Source organism: Rana temporaria, chromosome 5 (genome assembly GCF_905171775.1).
Source record: "Rana temporaria chromosome 5, aRanTem1.1, whole genome shotgun sequence".
NCBI lineage: Eukaryota > Metazoa > Chordata > Amphibia > Anura > Ranidae > Rana > Rana temporaria.
This window is the reverse complement of record NC_053493.1, coordinates 409,757,379-409,781,018: the sequence shown is the minus strand read 5'-3', so window position 1 is coordinate 409,781,018 and position 23,640 is coordinate 409,757,379. Positions and strand designations below refer to the sequence as shown.

The following is a 23,640-nucleotide window of genomic DNA, read 5'->3' as shown; positions in this document are numbered from 1 at the left end:
CCCCATGCAAGAAGCTCCTGGTAGGGTTCCCCTTCCATGGAGGACGACTCTTCGGAGAAGACCTAGATAGATACATTCAGACCATTTCAAACGGCAAGAGTACTCTCTTGCCAACTAAGAAGAAGGTTCAGGGGCCTGCGTTTAAACGACAGTATTCCCCTGGGCAGGGGCCCTCTAATGCCAAGCAGTATCGACGGCCTCCTGCAAAAGCAAACTTCGGCTTCAACAGCAAATCACAAGGACAGGCTGTTAGAGGCAAAAGGCAGTGGTTTCGCAAACCAGCAAAACCAGCCCCCAAGCCAACCTTATGAAGGGGCGCCCCCACCCACGAAGGTGGGGGGAAGGCTGCGACTCTTTTCAGAGATTTGGGAAGCCAGCATTCCCGACGAGTGGGTACGGTCTTCCGTGGCCACAGGCTACAAATTAGATTTCCTAAGGTTTCCTCCTCCTCATTTCCAGGAGTCGAGGATTCCAAACGATCCGCCTCGGATTCCGGCCAGCCTGGAACAGGGGCTGGGTTTCTACTCCAACCTATTCATCATCCCCAATGGAGATGTCAGGCCAATTTTGGACCTAAAGATGGTAAATGCATATCTAAAGATCCGCTCATTTCGGATGGAATCCGTGCGGTCAGCAGCTGCCACACTCCAGAAGGACGACTTCATGGCGTCCATAGACATAAAGGATGCCTACCTTCATGTTCCAATTTATCAGCCACATCAAAGATATCTACGCTTCATGGTGGCTTCGCGTCACTTCCAATTCATGGCGCTTCCCTTCGGGTTGGCTACGGCCCCCCGGGTGTTCACGAAGGTCCTAGCTCCGATCCTAGCCAAGCTAAGGATCCAAGGGGTCACGATCCTAGCATACCTGGACGACCTCCTAGTCATAGACCACTCGTCTCCCGGCTTGGAGCGAGCAGTGGCCCTCACGGTCCAATACCTCGAGAGGTTCGGCTGGGTCCTAAATCGAGAAAAGTCAGCTTTCCAGCCCACAAGGCAGTTGGAATATCTCGGCATGAGATTAGACACAGAACAACAAGGAGTGTTCCTACCTCTGAGGAAGGTAAAAGCCATCAAGGAATTAATCCTACTGGTTCTAAGCAAGAAAGAACCGACTATTCGCCTATGTATGAGGTTACTAGGCAAGATGGTGGCCACATTCGAGGCGGTACCATACGCCCAGAGCCACACTCGCATCCTACAGGCAGCCATCCTGTCAGCATGGAGCAGAAGGCCACAGGCCTTGGATATCCCATTGCCGCTCTCATCAAGAGTCCGACAAAGTCTGTGTTGGTGGTTAGACCCTCAGAATCTACTGAAAGGGAAGTCTTTCAGCCCAGTGGCTTGGAAGATAGTGACCACAGACGCCAGCCTGACGGGCTGGGGAGCAATTTTGGATGGTTGCACTCCCCAAGGTACTTGGGCAAAGCCAGAGAAGCAGTTGCCCATCAACATCTTGGAGCTCAGAGCTGCTCGACTAGCCCTCAGGGCTTGGACGTCAAAATTGCAGGGGTTCCCGGTGAGAATTCAATCAGACAATGCCACGGCCGTGGCATACATAAATCACCAAGGGGGAACCAGGAGTCAAGCCGCTCAGAGAGAGGTGAGCTTGATTCTCCTATGGGCAGAGGCTCATGTGCCCTGCATATCGGCAATATTCATTCCAGGAGTGGACAACTTTCAGGCGGACTTCTTAAGCCGCCAGACTCTATGGCCGGGGGAATGGTCTCTGCATCCACAAGTCTTTCAAGCACTCTGCCAAAGATGGGGAGTGCCGGACGTGGATATCATGGCATCGAGACTCAACAAGAAACTAGACAGGTTCATATCCCGCTCAAGGGATCCGATGGCCTGCGGAACCGATGCGTTGGTTTGCCCTTGGCATCAGTTCAAACTTCTTTATGCGTTTCCCCCGCTCCAGTTACTACCCCGCCTGCTGCGCAGGATCCGGGTGGAGCACATACCAGTCATCCTGGTAGCTCCAGCATGGCCCAGAAGGGCATGGTACTCACTAATCTTAAGGATGGTAGTGGGAGACCCTTGGACTCTTCCTCTACGGCCAGACCTGCTATCGCAAGGTCCGATCCTCCACCCTGCCTTACGGCATCTAAATTTGACGGCCTGGAAGCTGAATCCCTGATTCTCAGGGGTAGAGGTCTGTCTCAGAAAGTAATCTCTACCCTAATCAGAGCCAGGAAACCGGTCTCTAGGGTGATTTATTACAGGGTCTGGAAGGCCTATGTAGGCTGGTGTGAGTCCAAGCGATGGCTTTCTCGCAAATTTACCATCGATAGAGTATTAAGTTTTCTCCAGCTAGGAGTGGATAAAGGATTGGCATTAAGCACAATCAAAGGACAGATTTCTGCTCTGTCAGTGTGGTTTCAGCGGCCGCTGGCCACCCACTCGCTGGTTAAGACCTTCCTTCAAGGGGTCTTACGTATTAGACCTCCAGTTAAATCCCCGCTTTGTCCGTGGGATTTAAATCTTGTTCTGTCAAGTTTACAGAAACAACCGTTTGAGCCGTTGGCTGAAATTCCTTTGGTTCTACTGACAAGGAAGTTAGTATTTTTGGTTGCCATAGTTTCCGCAAGAAGAGTTTCGGAGCTGGCGGCCTTATCCTGTAAGGAACCATATCTTGTTTTTCATAAGGACAGGGTCGTTCTCCGCCCTCATCCTTCCTTCCTACCGAAGGTCATATCCAGTTTTCATTTGAACCAGGATTTGGTATTACCATCCTTCTTCCCTAAACCTACTTCCAGAAAGGAAGGGTTGCTGCATACCTTGGATATCGTCAGGGCCATGAAGGCCTATCTTAAAGCTACAAAGAAGATCCGGAAAACAGATGTGCTGTTCATTCTACCGGATGGGCCCAAGAAGGGGCAGGCAGCTGCAAAGTCCACCATTTCTAGGTGGATTAAGCAATTAATCACTCAGGCCTACGGCTTGAAAGGGTTGCCTCCTCCAGTATCATTAAAGGCTCATTCTACTAGAGCCATGGGCGCCTCCTGGGCAGCACACCACCAGATCTCTATGGCTCAAGTTTGCAAGGCGGCAACCTGGTCTTCTGTCCACACGTTTACAAAATTCTACAAGTTGGACGTAAGAAGGAATACTGATACTGCCTTCGGGCAGGCAGTGCTGCAGGCTGCAGTTTGAGACCCTCGGATTCCGGGGGCTCCTCTTTTTTGAGTTAAATTTAAAATTTAAAAATTATTTTTCTCAACTAAGTTGGATTTATTATGATTTGAGTATATCTCTAAATTAAATCCTTTTGTCTTGGAGATGTTCTCCCTCCCCTCATTGTAAGCATTGCTTTGGGACATCCCATATAGTAATGAATGCCGCTCTGTGTCCCGTGATGTACGATAAAGAAAAAGAGATTTTTAATACAGCTTACCTGTAAAATCTTTTTCTTGGAGTACATCACGGGACACAGAGCTCCCACCCCTCTTTTTTGAGGACCATTTTGGGAGGCATACTGCTTGCTACAAAACTGAGGTACTCCTCCTATGGGAGGGGGTTATATAGGGAGGGGCATTTCCTGTTTGAGATTGCCAGTGTCTACACCTGAAGGTACTCCATATAACCCATATAGTAATGAATGCCGCTCTGTGTCCCGTGATGTACTCCAAGAAAAAGATTTTACAGGTAAGCTGTATTAAAAATCTCTTTTTTTTTTTTTCAAAATTGTCGGCCTTTCTTTGTTTTTAACTACTATACGGCGGCAGGTTGGCTCCCCTGCGCAAGAGCACGTAGCTCTACGTCACCTCACGAAGCGGCCACTAGGGGCAAGTGCGCGCCGCCCCCCGCTCATCCCTGATCCCGACGCACGTGCGATCAACGCCGGGCACCCGCGATCGCTCGTTACAGAGCGAGAACCCAGGGGGAGAAATGCCTGACCGTCTGTTCATACAATGTATGAACAGAAGATCAGTCATTTCCCCTAGTGAGGCCACCCCCCCTACAGTTAGAACACACCCAGGGAACATACTTAACCCCTTCCCCGCCCCCTAGTGTTAACCCCTTCCCTGCCAGTGGCATTTTTATAGTAATCCAATGCATTTTTTATAGCACTGATCGCTATTAAAATGCCAATTGTCCCAAAAATGTGTCCGAAGTGTCCGCCGAAATGTCGCAGTACCGAAAAAAAATCGCTGATCGCCGCCATTACTACTAAAAAAAAAAAAAAAATATTAAGACAAATGCCATAAAACTACCCCCTATTTTGTAAACACTATTGGGTAGATTCAGGTAGAGTTAGGCCGACTTATCAGTAGAATAAGTAGAATCTACGCCGACTTATGTTTAAGCGTATGCTCAAACAGAGATACGCTTAAACATATCTAAGATAGGACGGCTTGCGCCGTCCTATCTTAGATTGCAATATTTTGGATGGCCGCTAGGTGGCGCTTCCATTGCGGTCGGCGTAGAATATGTAAATGAGTTGATACGCCGATTCACGAACGTACGCCCGGCCGCCGCAGTCGATTTACGCCGTTTCCGTAAGGCATTAGCAGGCCTAAAGTTATTCCACCTATTAGGTGGAATAACAATGTTAAAGTATGGCCGCCGTTCTCGCTGCGAGATTCGAATTTTTTACGTCGTTTGCGTAAGTCTTCCGCGAATCAGGATTTATGTCGTTTATGTCCACGTCTAAATCAATAGGCCCGTGCGGCGTACTTAGCCGCAATGCACACTGGGAAATGTAGGCGCTCGGCGCATGCGCAGTAAAAAAAAAAAAACGTAAAAAACTTGAGGTCAAGCCTCATTACCATCAAACACGCCCCCCTCCAACACATTTTAATTGGGCGCCCTTACGCCCGCCGCATTTACGCTACACCTCCCTAAGTAAGGAGGCAAGTACTTTTGAGAATACAGTACTTGCCTCTCTTACTTAAGGCGGCGTAGTGTAAACACGCTAGGCTACGCCGCCTTAGAATTGCGCGCCCCTACCTGAATCTACCTATGTGTTTTTATATATTTTTGGGGGATATTTATTATAGCAAAAAGTAAAAAATATAGCTTTTTTTTCAAAATTGTCGCTCTATTTTTGTTTATAGCGCAAAAACTAAAAACCGCAGAGGTGATCAAATACTACCAAAAGAAAGCTCTATTTGTGGGAAAAAAGGACGCCAATTTTGTTTGGGTACAGCTTCTCACAACCGCGCAATTGTCAGTTAACGCAGTGCCATATCGCAAAAAATGAGGGGGTGAAACTTTCCGGGGGGCCGAAGTGGCTAAACTGTATATACTTCTGTTCTGGAAAGATAAAATCGACTTTATTGTTCTAGCCCGTCAAAAAACACTCCACACTGCCACTCCTTACTGACTTCTTTCGCCCACTACTGATGCTTAAACGTAGTGCAAGATAGTTCCATATTGTTGTGGTGGGCTAAATAAAAGGGGTTGTAAAGGTTTGTTTTTTTCACCTTAAAGTGGAGGTTCCATCAAAAAAACAATTTTGCTTTAAACTGCTGTAGCTTACGACTAAAAAAAAAAAAAAAAAGATTTTTATTTTTTTTACTCATCTGGAAATGCCTGTTGCTATGCGGTCCCACAAAATCTGCCTTTGCAACCACCTAGGATTCTGACATCATCTCCCTCTAATGCTCCTGGGAAATGTGTGTCATCATTTCCCAGGATGCAGTGCGCTGTCCAATTATCACTCCCCATCCAAGACTTCCAGGAAGTAAGTTCCTCACACAACAGTGTAGATATAGTTTTATAAACTATCTTTTTTGAATAACTATGCGGAGCGGCGGCGGATTGTAAAATAGTAAGTGACCGGATTTATATTATAAATGGTTGGTTATATTATGGTTGGAACCCCGCTTTAATGCATCCTATGAGAAAGTCAATTGAAAGTATGTCATGTTAGAGTTGTGACAGTTTTGTTTCCTTTTTCTTTAATCTCAATACGTGCTAGGGTTGTATGTTATTTTTGCTGTTTGTATATAAAAGAAATAAAACATTTTTTTGAGTTGAGTGTGACAGGGATCCTATTTCCTCTACACGTTTCATGAGGTATAGCCCACTTCTTCAGGAACATAGGGGAGAGCATCAAGTCCATGCCATGGCTGCAACTCTGCTAATGACAGGGACACTTTTTAAGGAAAGTCTGCTTTTGAATGTGTCCAGAGGTTTTTATTGCCTTTAAACGTGTGTTTTCTCTTTATTCAGAATTCCAGTGGGTACAGGGAGATGTGTGTGAAGTTCAGCTGATGGTTTACAATCCCATGCCCTTCGAACTACGTGTAGAGACCATGGTGAGTTTCTGCATCTGCAATTACAATTTTTTTTTGTTCAATATGTTTTTATTAAGTAAAAGACATAAGGAAAAAAATCCTCAACACAAATGAGCGTAAGCAACACAGCAGGTAGGTCTTCATAGAAAATAGGTCAACCACTTATACATAGTAAAACTGCCCGGTCACACATCTATCAATGACATTAACCACTTAAGGACCGGACCAATATCCTGCTAAATGACCCAAGGGGTTTTTACAATTCGGCACTGCGTCGCTTTAACAGACAATTGCGCGGTCGTGCGACGTGGCTCCCAAACAAAATTGGCGTCCTTTTTTCCCCACAAATAGAGCTTTCTTTTGGTGGTATTTGATCACCTCTGCGGTTTTTATTTTTTGCGCTATAAACAAAAATAGAGCGACAATTTTGAAAAAAAATGCAATATTTTTTACTTTTTGCTGTAATAAATATCCCCCAAAAACATATATAAAATTATTTTTTTTCCTCAGTTTAGGCCGATACGTATTCTTCTACCTATTTTTGGTAAAAAAAATCGCAATAAGCGTTTATCGATTGGTTTGCGCAAAATTTATAGCGTTTACAAAATAGGGGATAGTTTTATTATTTTTTTTTTTTTACTACTAATGGCGGCGATCAGCGGTTTTTTTCGTGACTGCGACATTATGGCGGACACTTCGGACAATTTTGACACATTTTTGGGACCATTGTTATTTTCACAGCAAAAAATGCATTTAAATTGCATTGTTTATTGTGAAAATGACAGTTGCAGTTTGGGAGTTAACCACAGGGGGCGCTTGTAGGAGTTAGGGTTCACCTAGTGTGTGTTTACAACTGTAGGGGGGTGTGGCTGTAGGTCTGACGTCATCGATTGAGTCTCCCTATAAAAGGGATCACTCGATCGATGCAGCCGCCACAGTGAAGCACGGGGAAGCCGTGTTTACATATGGGAAAGACGATCACTGACGGCACACGTCCAGCCCCGCCCCCCTACAGGTAGAAACGCATATGAGGTCACACTTAACCCCTTCAGCGTCCCCTAGTGGTTAACTCCTAAACTGCAATTGTCATTTTCACAGTAATCAGTGCATTTTTATAGCACTTTTCGCTGTGAAAATGACAATGGTCCCAATGTGTCAAAATTGTCCGATGTGTCCGCCATAATGTCGCAGTCACTAAAAAAAAATCGCTGATCGCCACCATTAGTAGTTAAAAAAAATATTAATAAAAAAGCCATAAAACTATCCCCTATTTTGTAAACGCTATAAATTTTGCGCAAATCAATCGATAAACGCTTATTGCGATTTTTATTTTTTTACCAAAAATAGGTAGAAGAATACGTATCGGCCTAAACTGAGGAAAAATTAAGTTTTTTTATATCTTTTTTTGGGCATATTTATTATAGCAAAAAGTAAAAAATATTGCATTTTTTTTTCAAAATTGTCGCTCTATTTTTGTCTATAGCGCAAAAAATAAAAACCGCAGAGGTGATCAAATACCACCAAAAGAAAGCTCTATTTGTGGGGAAAAAAGGACGCCAATTTTGTTTGGGAGCCACGCCGCACGACCGCTCAATTGTCAGTTAAAGCAACGCAGTGCCGAATCACATAAACTGGCCAGGTCCTTGTGGAGAAAGCCTCTTGAGGGGGGAGGGGGGCAAGCAGGATTGTCAGGACGCCCACTAACACACAGCTCCTTTCTCTATCTGCAAAGTAGAGTGTTCTGACTTGCCTGCTCGCCCCCTCCCCCCTCAAGAGTCTTTCTCCACACCAGGGAGAAAGCCTCCCATTACTGTGTGGCGTTACAGACAGAAGAACAGGAAGTGAGGATTTCTCAGAAGAAATAAGGACATTTAACAGCAAAATGGAAGGATGAGGTAAGTGAAGGAGGACTGCACTGAGGTAAAGGAAGATATTTAGGGAAAAAAATTGTACCTTTAGAACCCCTTTAACCACTTCAGCCCCGGACCATATTGCTGGTCAAAGACCAGAGCACTTTTTGCGATTCGGCACTGCGTCGCTTTAACTGACAATTGCGCGGTCGTGCGACGTGGCTCCCAAACAAAATTGGCGTCCTTTTTTCCCCACAAATAGAGCTTTCTTTTGGTGGTATTTGATCACCTCTGCGGTTTTTAGTTTTTGCGCTATAAACAAAAAAGAGCGACAATTTTGAAAAAAAAAATATATTTTTTACTTTTTACCATAATAATTTTTTTTCCTCAGTTTAGGCCGATACGTATTCTTCTACATATTTTTTTGTAAAAAAAATCACAATAAGCGTTTATAGATTGCGTTTATAGATTGGTTTGCGCAAAAGTTATAGCGTTTACAAAATAGGGGGTAGTTTTATGGCATTTTTTTTTATATATTTTTTTTTACTAGTAAGGTGGCGATCAGCGATTTATTTTTCAGTACTGCAACATTATGGCGGACACTTCGGACACTTTTGACACATTTTTGGGACCATTGGCATTTTTATAGCGATCAGTGCTATAAAAATGCATTGGATTACTATAAAAATGCCACTGGCAGGGAAGGGGTTAACACTAGGGGGCGGGGAAGGGGTTAAAGCGGTGGTTCCCCCTAAAACAAATTTCTAACAATACTTTTGGAAGACTGCTTACACTGCGGGTAGGCTGGCTTTTTTTTTTTTTTTTTCGTACATACCTCGATATCGCCGTTTCATCCCTCGACTTCCGGGTATGAGTCTTGTGGCGGTGGGCGTTCCTAGTTGATTGACGTTCCTCCGACCGACGCATACTTGACGTCACGACTTTCCGAAAGAAGCCGAACGTCGCTGCGCAGGCGCCGTATAGAGCCGACTCTATACGGCGCCTGCGCAATGATGTTCGGCTTCTGTTGGAAAGTCGTGACGCGCAGTATGCGCCGGTCGGAGGAACGTCAATCAACTAGGTCCAGCAAGAATCATATCCGGAAGCCGAGGGATGAAACGGCGATATGCGATATGATCGAGGTATGTACGAAAAAAAAAAAAAAAAGCCAGCCTACCCGGAGTGTAAGCAGTCTTCCAAAAGTATTGTTAGAAATTTGTTTTAGGGGGAACCACCCCTTTAAGTATGTTCAGTATGAACAGACGGTCAGGCATTTCTCCCCTGACAGGACCGGGAGCTGTGTGTTTACACACACAGCTCCCGGGTTCTCGCGATGTAATGAGCGATCGCGGGTGCCTGGCGGTGATCGCGGGAGTCAGGAGCGAGCGGGGGGCGTGAACGCTTCGCGAGGCGACGTAGAGCTACGGGCTCTCGTGCAGGAGAGCCAACCTGCCGCCGTAGAACTGCGGCGGCTGGTCGGCATGTAGTTAAACAGATTATTTTAAGTAGGCCCAGGGATACGGGTATAGCGGACCACCGGGAAATGGACATGTCTGCAGGCAGTTGAGCCTTGCCTGTATGATTGCTTGTCCTTGCATGCCGCCGGCTGCTGGATCACGAACATATCCTTTTTTTTATATTTTACTTTTTTACCAACGCCCTTACTTAGCGACTCCACGTTTGAACAGCACCATTGAATACGACTGAGAACTGTTAAGCTAATAATAAATAATCGCTTCTCCCGGCGTCTATATCAGGCAGGTTAATTTCAAGCTCTGGGGCCTCCTGATAAAGCTGCTTGTCGGGTTTTATGGTGTTTAATGATAAGTACGGGACCAAGCTTTCACCGGAGATACCTATTCTGGTGCATCTCTGTATACGGTGAACAAGGGAGCGGTTAATGTAACGGTCATCATTGTGACACTTTTTTATTGTCTTCAGAATCCCTTGGTGACCTCCTATTCTCAGAACTTCTAACCAAGTTAAAATAATGCCCAATAAAGCAGATTATCTCCAGCAGAGGCTGTATATAGCCCGCGGTCATACCCTCGTTCCCCCCCGTAGGGGCTCAGCGCGAAGCCTCAGAACGCGGACGTCACCAGTCCTAATGACCTGGTAATAGATGTCATTCCTTGTTATAGCTCATATAAGCGCTTTCCTTGCCTGTGTTTGTGACAAGGATGGAAATATCACACGGGGGGGGTCACAGTGACCAGGGACGATGGCTTCGCTGACATTGTCACCATAGTCCTCTGTAGCTATTTCTGTTATTTTTTTTGTCATTTTCGGTATTAATCGCCGGCGGGGAGGTCTGTTTTCCCATCTCGCTTTTTGCCATTTAACCGTTTGCTCTCTCACAGCTGGGAAGGACTCTCCATTGGCAGATGAAAGTCCTGGAGGAAAAATAAAATTTCTGCGCAGTTTTGATGGACGGAGGGGGGGGGGGGGGGTTTAAGGGAAATGTATGGTGGTCTTGTGTGTTTTTCCTTTTTTACTGATAATGGTGAAGGCTAAAAATTCAATAAAAATAAAATCTTTTTAGTTTGATAAATATGAAACTTTGCATGTACATTTTTGAAGCTCCTTTTTACATATTTCCTCCATCTCTTTTGCATCTTTTGATAATAAAAATATATATATAAAAAAAAAAAATATTGATATAAAAAAAGTTGTTGTTTGCAGAGCTCAGTAACTCAAATCTTACACATGCTGCACACGAAGCTGTCAGCTCAGGCTGCACACGCTGCTGTCACCTCTGGCTGCACACGTTTCTGTCACCTCTGGCTGCACACGCTGCTGTCACCTCTGGCTGCACACGCTGCTGTCACCTCTGGCTGCACACGCTGCTGTCACCTCTGGCTGCACACGCTGCTGTCACCTCTGGCTGCACACGCTGCTGACAGCTGAGACTGCACACACAGCTGACAGCTGAGACTGCACACACAGCTGAGACTGCACACGCAGCTGTCGGCTCGGGCTACACACGCGGCTGTCGGCTCGGGCTGCACACGCGGCTGTCGGCTCGGGCTGCACACCCGGCTGTCGGCTCAGGCTGCACACACGGCTGTCGGCTCAGGCTGCACACACGGCTGTCGGCTCAGGCTACACACACGGCTGTCGGCTCAGGCTACACACGCGGCTGTCGGCTCGGGCAGCACACACTGCTGTCGGCTCAGGCTGCACACACGGCTGTCGGCTCAGGCTTCACACACGGCTGTCGGCTCAGGCTTCACACACGGCTGTCGGCTCAGGCTTCACACACGGCTGTCGGCTCAGGCTGCACACACGGCTGTCGGCTCAGGCTGCTCACACAGCTGTCGTCTCAGGCTGCACACACGGCTGAAAAAGTAAAGTTGGTCTGAACAAGAAAAATCCATACATTCCCCCATCAGCGTAAATGGATGAATCTCCTACTGCTGGCTGTTATAGTGAGGATGAACGGATCCCCCACTGATGACTCTTGTATTCCAACAACTTTAACTCACAGCTGTCAGTATACCCAGACTGTTACTGCCGATGATTGGCTGCAGTCACTGTTTGGCAAACCTTTTTCTGCCCAGCTCCTTCAATTTTTCAAAGTTCATCAAGCTGGGTGGTGTTTGCGTGGTCACCCACAACTTGAATTTTGTCCGATTTACAAGAATTGGCTGAAATCTGAGCTGTGTATGGCCATCTTAGGATGGGGTGCTTGATCCACTTATTCACACCCTTCCTCTCTACTTCGTAGAGACTTTTAAAATGGGTTAAACTCCTAACCTGGGGGCATTTAGTTTGTTAAAACACTATTTATCATAAACGGCTATGTTTTTTGTTTTGTTTTTTGTAATATGAAATATTTTTTCTTTGTATTGCTGTGCTTATGGTCTCCTGCAACTTCTTTTTGTATACATGTACTCACTGCAGCAAGGCCATTGTTTAACCAAGCTGCTTACATGCTGTTCAGCCACTGAATTATATTTGTGACTATTGTCTTTCAAATTATACTTTATTTTTTTTATTAATTATTAACTGCAGTATAAAATTTGTCTAATCTCTTTTTCTAGTATAAAGCCTAACCAAGCTGCTTTATACTGTCTAGCCATTGAACAATACTTGTGACCATTTTCTCTCAGATCATACACTCTAATTTTTATTGCAAGTTAAAACTTGTCTAATCTTTCCCTCTTTTACTGCTGCCTAACCAAGCTGCTTACATATTGTCTAACCAATGAACAACATTTGTGGCTATTGTCTCTTAAGGCCCGTACACACGATCGGATATTCCAACAACATTTGTCCGATGGACCTGTTTTGTCAGATAATCCGACTGTCTGTATCTCCATCGGACAATTGTTGTCAGAATTTCCAACAACAAATGTTGGCTGTGCATGCTCTCAAATTGTCCGGCAACAATTGTGTTCCGTCTAATTATCCGATCGTGTGTACACAAATCCGTTGGACTAAAATCCAAAGTATAAACACGCATGCTCCGAACCAATGCTAAACATCAGACAAGAATAGCAGAAGTTGCCCAAATGGTGGCGGTAAAGAGCTGAAAAAACATGCAGTTTGGTGTATTTTAGCTGAAAATGTTCTGCTGTCTGTATGCATACCATACACCCTTTGGACAAAAATCCACAGATTTGTCTGATGGAAGTCCGATCGTGTGTGTGCGAGGCTTTAGACAACACACTCCAAATTGTTTGGCTAGATAAAGCCTGTCAAATCTCTCCCTCTTTTTCTGCTACCTAACCAAGCTGTTTATATACTATCCAGCCACAGAACAATATTTGTGGCTACTTTTGCCTGTCTTGTCTCATTCAGTTTTCTCCCTATTTAGGTGCTCACGTATTGTCCTGATGCTAGCCAATTTCTACCAAACACATATACCCATCCTATATTTGGAATGTTTTAGGGGTAACTGGATACGGGAATGGAAGGGAGTTTAGGGATTGTGGGGGTTGTGGTTTAGAAGTGTTTTAGTGCACTCAGTTTTCAAATTTCATTCAACTTTTAGAACCTTGCATTGTAATACTGCAAAATAGGTCACAAGCTATCCCAATAAATTATAAGAAAAAAACCCAAGGGTTGACGCTGCGCTGATAATATTTAGTGATAAAAAATAGATGTTGCTGTGAACAAACAAAAATAAATAGCTGCTAGCACTAAAATGTGTACAACAAATTAAAAGACATAAAAATAAGAAACAGTGCAGCGCTAATAGTGAAGCTTAAATACAATTGAGTAAAAGTGCAAAAAAAGGGGGTGTAGACAAAAGTCCTTACTGAAAATGAGTCAGAAAAAGATAAGGATAATATAAAGTGTATAAAAGAAAAAAAGTCCGTTTGGAAGCCCAAAATTAAAAGTGACTCAATCCAGTGTTATTTGCTGTATCAGAAAGTTCCTTAAATAACCAAATGTGATAGATTCTTGATTGCTGTGAAATGGTGTTCACCCATGCATTCGTGAGATAGGGTTAACCGCTTACCAGAGGTAAAGACTGTTTTCCACCAGTCTTATAGAGCCTATGGGAAGTCAGATGGAAGGAGGGCTATATTCTTGCCACCGCAGATGTGGCCTCCCTTTATACAGTTATTTCACACCAGCATGGCTTACAAGCAGTTGATTTTTACTTACAGCATGAATCTACTATACCTCCCCTCCAAAAGGAATTCATTTTGGAACTCTTAAAATGTGCGACAAGGCATAATTATTTTTGGTTTGGAGGTAGGTTTTTTCTTCAGATCTGTGGCGTGGCGATGGGGGCTAAATTTGCCCCCAGCCTAGCCAATTTATTCATGGCTTTCTGGGAATGAGAAGCCATTGACAACCAACCACCACCACAACTGCGACTTTGGAAACGCTACATCGATGATGTGCTAGTCATATGGGAAGGAGATGTCTCATCACTTGAATTATTCTTTTTAAATTTAAATTCCAACACAAAAGGTATTGCTTTGCAATATGTTATCAGCACTTCGCATATACAATTTTTAGATCTAAATATTTTTGTCAAGGAAGGCCAATTGATTACCAACACATTCTTTAAAGATACAGATCGGAATTCTTTTATTCCGATTTCTAGCTGTCATCACAGCTCTTGGCTTGCTGCAGTACCAAAAGGTCAATTCCAGCGCTTAAGGCGCAACTGTACAGAGATTGAGGACTAAGATTGGTTACCAAGCAAGTCTCCTCAGGCAAAGATTTATCAATAAAGGATATCAAGTAGACCTGATTGACGAAACCATTAATAATGTGGAAACGATGGAGAGAGAATCTTTGCTAACCAAAAACACCACTAAAAGGAATCTTATCCCCCCAGACAAATTCAGTTGGTCTTTAACAACCAAATATTCCAATCAACATTTCTCGATTAAAAAAATGCTAAAGAAACATTGGGATGTCCTGAGAAGTGACAGGATCCTTGGGGTCCACATCCCCGAGAACCCTGTCTTAATTTTTAAGGGGGCACCTGCGTTGAGACATAGTGTAGCACCTAATGCTGTTGATCCCCCAAAGGAAATATCATTTTTTCATTCACTCAAAGTTTTTTTTCCATGTCGCCGGTGCAACATCTGCAAGATCAATTCTTTTAAGGAACGTAAATGCACTAATTTTCAATCCTCAGTCACTGGGACTTCATATGACATAGATTCATTCATTACCTGCTCTACCAAGTATGTTGTATACATGATACAATGCCCTTGCTCTAAACAGTACATAGGCCGCACAAAAAGAGAACTACATATTCGCCTCAGTGAGCACGTTGGGAGAATTAAAAGTGGTTTTCCGAAACACAATCTCTCAAAACATTATGATAACTATCATGGGAGGCAACTGAAAGGGACCAGTTTCTTTGCTATAGATAACGTCCGTCCACACTGGCGAGACACTAATATGGTACGTGCTATTTCTAGGCTTGAAACTCGCTGGATCTTTTGTTTGAAATCGTTCATCCCTTTCGGGCTTAATGTCGACTGGGATGTTAACTGCTTTTTAAATAATTCTTAATAATTTTACAGGTGATGCCAATTGTTTTTAATATAATTAATTCAATACATTTTTAATTTAATTTTTTTATTTTTTATTTTTTATAAATAAAATTTTTTATAAATTAAATTTTTTCTACATTTATATATTATGACCTTCAAATCATAATATTTTAATATATCTCGGGTCTTAAACATAATTTCAATTTATATTTCTAGTTTGTAAATAAATTCATTAGATATATAATGTAATTTAAGCTGTATAATCATATTCAGATATATTTCATTAATTAGTGGACATTTATGATGTATATAATTCATTTGTTGTGTATTCCTTATAAGTAGTGATTCGTTGCTCCGCTGCCAGAAATTAAACACCGCCGCGTTCTTAATATAATTATTTTTTACTATTTTTCCGTTCCGGGTGGTCCGTGTTTATAACTACCTAACCGGACTTCCGCTCCTCTTGCTACCTGTGTTAAATGGTTTGCCCTCAGTTTACATGTGAACCTGATCCAGTTTCCAGCTTCATTAATGGATTCCTGGGCTATTTAAAACAACCAAGCGCGCTGACGTCCATATCTGGCTAATCCCCCGTAGAAGTCCCTTTGCGACGAAACGATTGTTGGGTGCCGTGACGTCATCGCGTTCCATCCTGAACGCTGGCCGTGGTTTGCAGATTGAGTAGCGAGGAGCATCGGAACACTACAGCTGAGGCGTTTTTTATCTTTGTCCACCGTTATGCAGTTTTTGGCAACATAACTGTAAGTGCATTACTTATTAAACGTAATTCTTTGGTTTAAACGTTATGCACTATGAGAAGTTTCTTCTGTTCCATTTCATGACACCTGGATTGAATGCTGAGTTTCATTACTACTGAAAAGGTATTGGGAGACCTGACTTCCCATAGGCTCTATAAGACTGGTGGAAAACAGTCTTTACCTCCTGGTAAGCTACAAAAAGTGTAGCTGCTGGCTTTTAATAAACAGACACTTACCTGCTCCACGGCTCCAGCGACGCGCCGGCCAGGGCTCCGCTCCTCGCCCCCCCCTCGCCGGCCGGCGTCTTCATTCCTAGTGTGGGCACCCGGCAGTGACAGCTTTCGGCTTCACGGCCGGGCACCCACTGCGCATGCGTGAGTGGCACTGCGCATGCGCGAGCGGCGCAGCGCCGTCCGATTGGACAGGAGCTCGCCTACAGGGAGGGGCTGCAATAAGGCGATTAAGCTAATCGCCTTACCAGCCCCTCGGCGGAAGGAGGAAGTGGGACAGGAAGTCCCCTTCTCCTGAAGCCCCCACTCCCCCCCCCCAAAAAAAATTACATGCCAAATGTGGCATGTAAGGGGGCGAGGAGTGGGTTAAGCGGAAGTTCCATTTTTAGGTGGCACTCCGCTTTAACTTTTTATCCTGACCTCTGAACACTACATTATTTAATCCTGCCCCTTGGACTCTCTGCTTTGTTTAATCCTGCCCACTTGCATATTTCTTAACTTAATCATGACCCTTGCACTCTCTGCTTTACTTAATCCCGACCCCTGCACTTTGTTTTATACCCCCTTACCCATGGCAGCATAGGTTCAGGTTTTATATATCTATATCCTTTTAAGCCCCACCCACTGTACCTCCAGTTTTGGCCACATCCATGGCTTGCTATGATGCACTACACACACAGCATCATTCCCCATGTGTCCATTTCTTTTCAGGGCATGTTTAAAAAATGCCGACATAGTTTTGTGGGTATGGCTACAAATGAGGGTGCGATTTTATTGCTGTGGTCAGTTGGGTGTTGCCAGATTTAATTTTGAATGTCTGGTAACTTTATTTTACCGGGCATTTTTTAAGTCGGTGTCAGGATCGACCTCAACCACTTTAACCACTTCCCGCCCGGTCAATGGACAATTGACATTCGGGAAGTGGTTGTGAAATCCTGACTGGACGTCTATTGACGTCCTGCAGGATTTCATGCCGGTGCACGCCCGTGGGGGCGCGCAGCGCGGCGATCGGTGGTGTGGAGTGTCAGTCTGACACCCTGCATCTCCGATCTCGGTAAAGAGCCTCCGCCGGAGGCTCTTTACCACGTGATCTGCCGTGCCCAATCACGGCTGATCACAATGTAAACAGGAAGAGCCGTTGACCGGCTCTTCCTCACTCGTGTCTGATAGACGCGAGTAGAGAAGAGCCGATCGGCGGTTTTCCTGACAGGCGGGGTTCACGCTGATTGTTTATCAGTGCAGCCCCCCCTCGGTTGCCCACACTAGACTACAGGGAAGCCGCTAGGACCACCAGGGATTCGAGGAAACATGTGGATGGCCAGGTCCATCCACATGTAAAACATATGCACAATAGATGCCAATCAGTGCCCACAAATGGGCACTGACTGGCAACATGGGCACTGATAGGAAAAAATTGTAAATAAGTGCCACCCCTCAGTGTCCATCAGTGCCACTTCTCAGTGCCCATTCATGCCTAGTACCCACCTATCAGTGCCACCCATATGTACCCATCAGTGCCGCCTATGAGTGCCCATCAGTGCCGCCTATGAGTGCCCATCAGTGCCGCCTATGAGTGCCCATCAGTGCCGCCTATGAGTGCCCATCAGTGCCGCCTATGAGTGTCCATCAGTGCCACCTCATCAGTGCCCATCAGTGCCACCTCATCAGTGCCTGTAATTAAAAAAGAAAACGTACTTATTTACAAAAAAAATACAGAAAAAAATAAAAACTTTATTTTTTTTCAACATTTTCGGTCTTTTTTTTGTTTTTGCGCAAAAAATAAAAATCGCAGAGGTGATCATATACCACCAAAAGAAAGCTCTATTTGTGGGAACAAAATTATAAAAACATTGTTTGGGTACAGCGTAGCATGACCGCGCAATTGTCATTCAAAGTGCGACAGCGCTGAAAGCTGAAAATTGTCTTGGGCAGGAAGCTGCGTAAGTGCCCGGTATGGAAGTGGTTAACACCAGCGATGCAACTGCATCACTACTTTTCAATTGTTTCCACCTCTCTATCTGCAAGTCCTGGAGCCCTCACACCATACAGCGGCATCCTGACGATCTTTTGAACGATTGCCAAGTCTCATTCACCCAACTCCTCATCTCACCCCTTCTCCTCTCACGGCTTGTCAAGCACAAGTGGATGTTTTGCTGTTTAATTAGAGCAAATCGTCTTCCTGGCGCTCCAGCAAGATGAGACGTTAGACTTTTTCTGTTAAGCAGTTCTAGAGGGACCGTCGGAGTTTAAACAGGTGGATGATGGAGTGTCAGATGTGTTCCTTGTTGTCAGTAAACCCAGCTTGAGACGCTCGCTGCTTTTGTCAAGGCTCTACAAGGTGGCGGCATATGAAACGCACAGGGCCGCCGTCAAATGTTTTATCTAAAGTTTTAAAGGAAACTATTGTGTCACATTAAAATAGAAATAAATCCCAACTGAATGACATTTCATTTGCAAAAGCAGTGCGTCATATACAGTTGGCCTTTTTTTTTATTTTTGTAAAATTTTATAAAATGGAAAATTTTCGAACAAATTAGTTGCCTTTTCTTCTCTTTTTTCAATCCTTTGTTGCATCTTAGAGTTGTTCATCTGCTACAGCCATTTATTCATGTGAGTTTCCTGATGGTGACAACAGTGGACCATGTCTGTGTAATGTGTAGCTGCGCAGAGGCGGCTCTAGGCTTTGTGAGGCCTTAACCACTTAAGGACCGGACCAATATGCTGCTAAATGACCCAAGGGGTTTTTACAATTCGGCACTGCGTCGCTTTAACAGACAATTGCACGGTCGTGCGACGTGGCTCCCAAACAAAATTGGCGTCCTTTTTTCCCCACAAATAGAGCTTTCTTTTGGTGGTATTTGCTGCTTTTTTTTTTTTTGCACTATAAACAAAAATAGAGCGACAATTTTGGAAAAAATTCAATATTTTTTACTTTTTGCTATAATAAATATCCCCCAAAAACATATATAAATTTTTTTTCCTCAGTTTAGGCCCATACGTATTCTTCTACCTATCTTTTGGAGAAAAAAAAATCGCAATAAGCGTTTATCGATTGGTTTGCGCAAAATTTATAGCGTTTACAAAATAGGGGATAGTTTTATTATTATTTTTTTTTTTTTACTACTGATGGCGGCGATCAGCGTTTTTTTTCCGTGACTGCGACATTATGGCGGACACTTCGGACAATTTTGACACATTTTTGGGACCATTGTAATTTTTACAGCAAAAAATGCATTTAAATTGCATTGTTTATTGTGAAAATGACAGTTGCAGTTTGGGAGTTAACCACAGGGGGCGCTGTAGGATTTAGTGTTCACCTAGTGTGTTTACAACTGAAGGGGGGTGTGGCTGTAGGTCTGACGTCATCGATCGAGTCTCTATATAAGGGATCACTCAACCGATGCAGCCGCCACAGTGAAGCACGGGGAAGCCGTGTTTACATACGGCTCTGGTACCCTGGAAGTAAAAACGCCAAAAGGAACACCCCTCGACTTGTTATTGAGCCAAAGAGCGAGTGTGCTCATATGCCTGGCTGCAGGGCAATCTAGTGGGAAAAGGAATCTGGGCAATTTCCAGCAGCTCCTATAGGGGTATGTTTGTCTCCAAACATCACCCAGGCCGTCCTCTCCGCTCTTCTCAAGACCTCCTACTGTCAATCTCTCTTGTCGCCTCCTCCCATGCTCGTCTCCAGGATTTCTCCAGAGCCTCTCCCATCCTCTGGAACTCGCTACATCAACCTGTCCGGCTTTCCCCTACTCTAGCTACCTTCAGGCGATCCCTGAAAACTCATCTCTTCAGGGAAGCCTATCGCGTCTCCAAATAATCTTTTACCACTTCCATCAGCTCATTCCCCACAGTTACAACCTTTTGTACCACTTGCCCCACCCTATTAGATTGTAACATCTTCTGAGCAGGGCCCTCTTAATCCTCTTGTATTTTATTGTATCTCTATAGATAGATAGATAGCGATACACACACATATATATATAGATAGATAGATAGATAGATAGATAGATAGATAGATAGATAGATAGATAGATAGATAGATAGATAGATAGATAGATAGATAGATAGATAGATATAGATAGATGGATGGATGGATGGATATATATAGATATATCTATAGATAGAGATATATAGATATATATATATATATATATATATATATATATAAAAAATAGATCTATCTATCTATCTATCTATCTCTATAGATAGATAGAGATACACACATAGATAGATATATATATATATATATATATATATATATATATATTGTGACAGGAAGTCAGGTAAATCTGTGGGTGTTGTCACAGACGGGAGATACATTTCTGCCTTGTTTAGACAATACACCAATTATTATCAGGTGTCGGCTGCAGAAGTAGCCATAAAGATTTAAGGGCGTTGGAAAACTTCAGCTGTTCAGAATGAGGCAATTAAGGCCTCTATAAGTAATCCAGAGGATTACTACTAATTGCTGCATCCTGAGGCTTTTTGAGTGAAGGAGAGCAGTGAACAGAAATACTTCTAAAGAGGTGAGGTGCTGTTGATTTTTCTGTGTGATAAAAATCAAAAAAAGACTATTGTTTTCTGCTGTATGACCAGCAGTGTCTGCCCAGCAATAGGCTGTGCCAGACTCCATAGATAGGTTCCTGTGTGGTGAAGATAGACGCCCCAAGTGGCCAGGGTTTATTTTATGTTTGATTTTGTTTATGCTGTTTGGATGCTTGCACTTGTTTCCAGCAAGATGGAAGAATAAACCCAAATCTTTGTTTTCAACCGTCTTCGACTGCCTTTCTGTATAATTCAGTGTGTAGTGAACCCATCCAGGGGGTCACACACCCCACTACCGAGCTAACCCCTCACAATATATATATATATATATATATATATATATATATATATATATATATATATATATATATATATATATATATATTTTTTTTTTTTTATTGGTTGAACTACATGGACTTGTGTCTTTTTTTTCCACCTGACTATGTGTACTTTGAACAGCTCTTTCTTTCTGGCGGTCCTTCAGTTTTCTTTCTGGTTATATTTCAGGGGCTTCTGACCAGCGGCGTGGAGTTCGAGTCCCTCCCGGCTGCGCTTTCACTCCCTGCAGAGTCCGGCCTCTATCCAGTAACACTAGTGGGCGTACCTAGAACCACTGGCCAGATAACTGTCAATGGTGAGTATTCATTTACACTACATTCAGAAAGTCACATTGCTTCAAAAGGAATGAAAGTAAGAAATCAACTACCTGCTAGTGGTCAATTTATTGGAAATCATTGGACAGATAAATGTGTATATTGCACTTTGCTACTTACTATAAAAAAAAAAAAAAATTTAGAACCTGAAATTATCTAAAAAAAAAAAATTCTGCAGCTAGTCACATCACTTACCTGTATTAGAGGTCCTACATTGTTCCGGCTGTTGGATCCTGGAGAAATCTTCACTATAGGGATGCCCCGTCCTCTTCCTGTCTTTGAACTTTTGGCACATCATTGGTTAACAGCAGGCCCGTCGCTACAGGACAGGCAAAACAAACAATTGCTTGGGGCCCCGAGCTGGCCTGGGGCCCCCAACTTCCCCTTCCCAGGCTGTAGTGTGGCCGAGCTCCTCTTCCTTCCTCCTGGAGTCCTGTCAGTCCGGCCGGGTACCTCGCATGGTACAGGAGATTCAATTTCCTGTTCCCGGCCGGACTGACAGGAAGTGCACACTGAGCGCTCACTTCCTTTCAGTCCGGCCGGGAACACAGGAAACTGAATCTCCTGTACCCCGCGGTACCCGGCCCAGCCCGGGTACTATCTGATAGGGGACTGGGGACCCATAATAATAGAACACCGGACTGATAGGAGGAAGAGGAGCTCAGCCACGCTACAGCGGCTGCCTACAGGGAAGAAGGGGAGGTGAGACTAGATAAACATAGGGACTAGGGAGGGGTTGAGGGGTAAGAACATGGGTGTAAAAAATGAGTGTAGCGCTAACCTAGGCTTTGCGTGCGGGGGGGGGGTGCTTGGGGGCCCCCATTTTGCTTGGGGCCACCAAATTCCTTCAAACGGCCCTGGTTGACAGATTTGGGTTCTCGGGCAGAACAGCTGATCCGATTTCCTCCTCCTCCATGGAGAAAAGTTCTTCAATAAATGTAATTAGGATAATGCATAAACAAATCAAAAAAATCTATATAGTGAATTTCATTTCGAGTCAATATTCAGTGTAAAAAGTGCACGTGCAATTGATTAAATATGTAAAACTTCAAGTCCCTTAAATTCTTAATGTGTAGTCACAATCTCTTCCACCATCATCCATAATCCACCACAAGTGTTCCCCAGCCTCTCACCTCAAGTAAAGACCACAACAGGTCTAATGGCGCTTCAGGTAGATAAAAATTAACATCCGATTCCCAATGTTCTCCTTGGAGTGTCCGACACGGTTGAGGCGGTGGATAGGCACAAGCAGTGTTCTCCCTCCATGATAAATATGTCCTCCTGACGTTCTACTTCCGGTCGCAGACATTATTAAATAGATCAATGCTGATACAGTGGTACTTTAGATTACAAGCATAATTTGTTGCAGTAGAATGCTTGTAATCCAAAGCACTTGTATATCAAAGGGAGTTTCCCCATAGGAAACAATGGAAACTCGTTCCAAACGGAACAATACAGAGTCAGTCTGAGTGGCACTCAGCCATTCATAGGCAGCTTTGTACTCTGTGACTGAATACAAAGCTTCCTCTGATTAACTGAGTCGGAGAGTGTGACTTCATCATCCCACCTCTCTTCAACTCTGCACCTTTGTTTATTATAGGCTGAGAAAAACACAAAAATGTTATAATAACATTTTTCTTTTTTGTAATTAATTCAAATAGTTTTATTAAAGTAATTGTTTCTGACAATCACATTATTAAATAGGTGGCACTGCAGATCCCACTGCAGCCTAAAGGTGATTGTGTTCATTTAGAGATTGAAGGTTGATTTTTTCAGTAAAGCCTCCAACCTGCACGTGATGACAATGTCATAGGTGATAGTGATCACATGATCAGAAACCGCTGTGATTGGCTTCTGATTATCAGTGGGGACCCAAACTGTTAATGACAGCCAGGATGGAGAGCAACCAGCCACTTGAAGTGTCAACTGCTGACTTTCATTGTTCTTTTTATTAACTACTTGCCGACCAGCCGCCGCAGTTCTACGGCGGCAGGTCGGCTCCCCTGCGCGAGAGCTTGTAGCTCTACGTCGGCTCTCGAAGCGGCCACTAGGGGCACGTGCGCGCCGCCGCTCGTCCCTGACTCCCGTGCGCGTGCCCGGCGGGCGCGATTGCTCGTTACAGAGCGAGGCCCGGGAGCTGTGTGTGTAAACACACAGCTCCCGGTCCTGTCAGGGGAGAAATGCCTGACCGTCTGTTCATACAATATATGAACAGCGATCAGCCATTTCCCCTAGTGAGGTCACCCCCCCCCTACAGTTAGAACACACCCAGGGAACATACTTAACCCCTTCCCCGCCCCTAGTGTTAACCCCTTCCCTGCCAGTGGCATTTTTATAGTAATCCAATGCATTTTTATAGCACTGATCGCTATAAAAATGA

The 23,640-nt window shown here is 44.1% G+C and overlaps 1 protein-coding gene across 1 annotated transcript in view; it reads left to right on the top strand.

Annotated features, from left to right (window-relative positions):
* TRAPPC9 (trafficking protein particle complex subunit 9) overlaps positions 1 to 23,640 on the top strand; it is an 806,634-nt gene that overhangs the window by 120,330 nt on the left and 662,664 nt on the right. Inside the window, exons 12-13 of the mRNA XM_040355009.1 lie at positions 6,183 to 6,268; positions 21,115 to 21,241. Of these exons, the coding sequence (XP_040210943.1) occupies positions 6,183 to 6,268; positions 21,115 to 21,241 (213 nt within the window). The remainder of the gene's footprint in view (positions 1 to 6,182; positions 6,269 to 21,114; positions 21,242 to 23,640) is intronic.